The sequence below is a fragment of the Saprolegnia diclina genome, assembly GCF_000281045.1.
Source record: "Saprolegnia diclina VS20 unplaced genomic scaffold supercont1.120, whole genome shotgun sequence".
Taxonomy (NCBI): Eukaryota; Oomycota; class Saprolegniomycetes; order Saprolegniales; family Saprolegniaceae; genus Saprolegnia; species Saprolegnia diclina.
This window is the reverse complement of record NW_008246187.1, coordinates 39,757-40,857: the sequence shown is the minus strand read 5'-3', so window position 1 is coordinate 40,857 and position 1,101 is coordinate 39,757. Positions and strand designations below refer to the sequence as shown.

At 53.1% G+C, this 1,101-nt stretch overlaps 1 protein-coding gene across 1 annotated transcript; it reads left to right on the top strand.

Moving 5' to 3' along the window:
- Positions 1-15: 15 nt before the first annotated feature.
- Positions 16-321, top strand: SDRG_16238 (hypothetical protein; the record flags this gene model as incomplete). Its single annotated transcript, XM_008622438.1, has 1 exon — positions 16-321. One exon carries the CDS (start codon positions 16-18, stop codon positions 319-321), a length of 306 nt encoding a protein of 101 aa, XP_008620660.1.
- Between the last annotated feature and the right edge of the window lie 780 nt (positions 322-1,101).

Genomic DNA, 1,101 nt, shown 5'->3' with positions numbered 1-1,101 from the left:
ACGGGCAACGACACGATGGCGCTCGCGTATCAAGTCCAGCTCCTTTGGTGGCTCTCGCTCGGCGGACTATGCATGATGCTCTTTGTGCGCGCCGACTCGGCCGACCGGTTCTACCGCGGGTACCGGTTCACGGTGTGCGGCAAAGTCGTGGTGCAGCGACCGTGGCAAGGACCCGCGCAGCGCCAAGGCACATGGGATATTTGCGCCGACGTCCATAACCCAAATGCGATTCGGAGCTCGATCCCGTACCTCTGCGCTTTAGACTCGCCCAACGACTACGACGACGAGATCATCTCGCTCAGTGACGAAGACTTGCCGTGACGCAGCGAGTGCATCGATTACCGAAGCCATCGATGCTTGGTCGTTGAGGGATCGATCATATATTTGCATTTTCTTACATTGGCTCGACACGAGTGTGTCATACAATCCTTCGAGGTCCATTGCAGGCACCGACGCCAAGTTCAAGACGCCGATTCATCGTTTTTGAGTTTGAGATCGAGTGGGATCTCTTATTAAGAGAAAGCTCGCACCTGACTCCTATTCGGACAAACAACGAATCGACTAGTCACACGCAACATCGATGACGTGGCAAGCCACAGAGTCGTCATTCTCGGAACAACTTAAAAAATATCCAAAAGAGCGTCATGGATTGTTGTGGGTCGGCACAACATGCAGCTCTCGAGTACGATCGACTCGAATATGCCGGCCCCTGCTGCTTATCGTCGTCTATACTTGTGATCAATGAAGATTTGTCTTCAAGAACTGCCGTTCATTAGATCTGTCTTGAAGCGTGAGCTGGAGAGCGACCGTAAGGGACCGCTGTTGCCGCCCGACTATGTCAATTTCCAAGTGACTTGGCGAATCGCCGGCCCACCACAGGTCATCAACGACAAGACAAGGCGAGACGTTATAGAAACCAAAGTCGCTCTCGCGTCTTGCTGATCGATTCCCCTTTGAGGATCCGTCCACTCTCGTAAGCTTGGGGCACAATACCACAATCACTACACATACACAATCAACTCTAGCTATACTTGCGATGTGGCCACGGTATCACTTGGTCGCCTCAGCTTCGAGGCTGCCCAACGAGCTCGACGATGACCA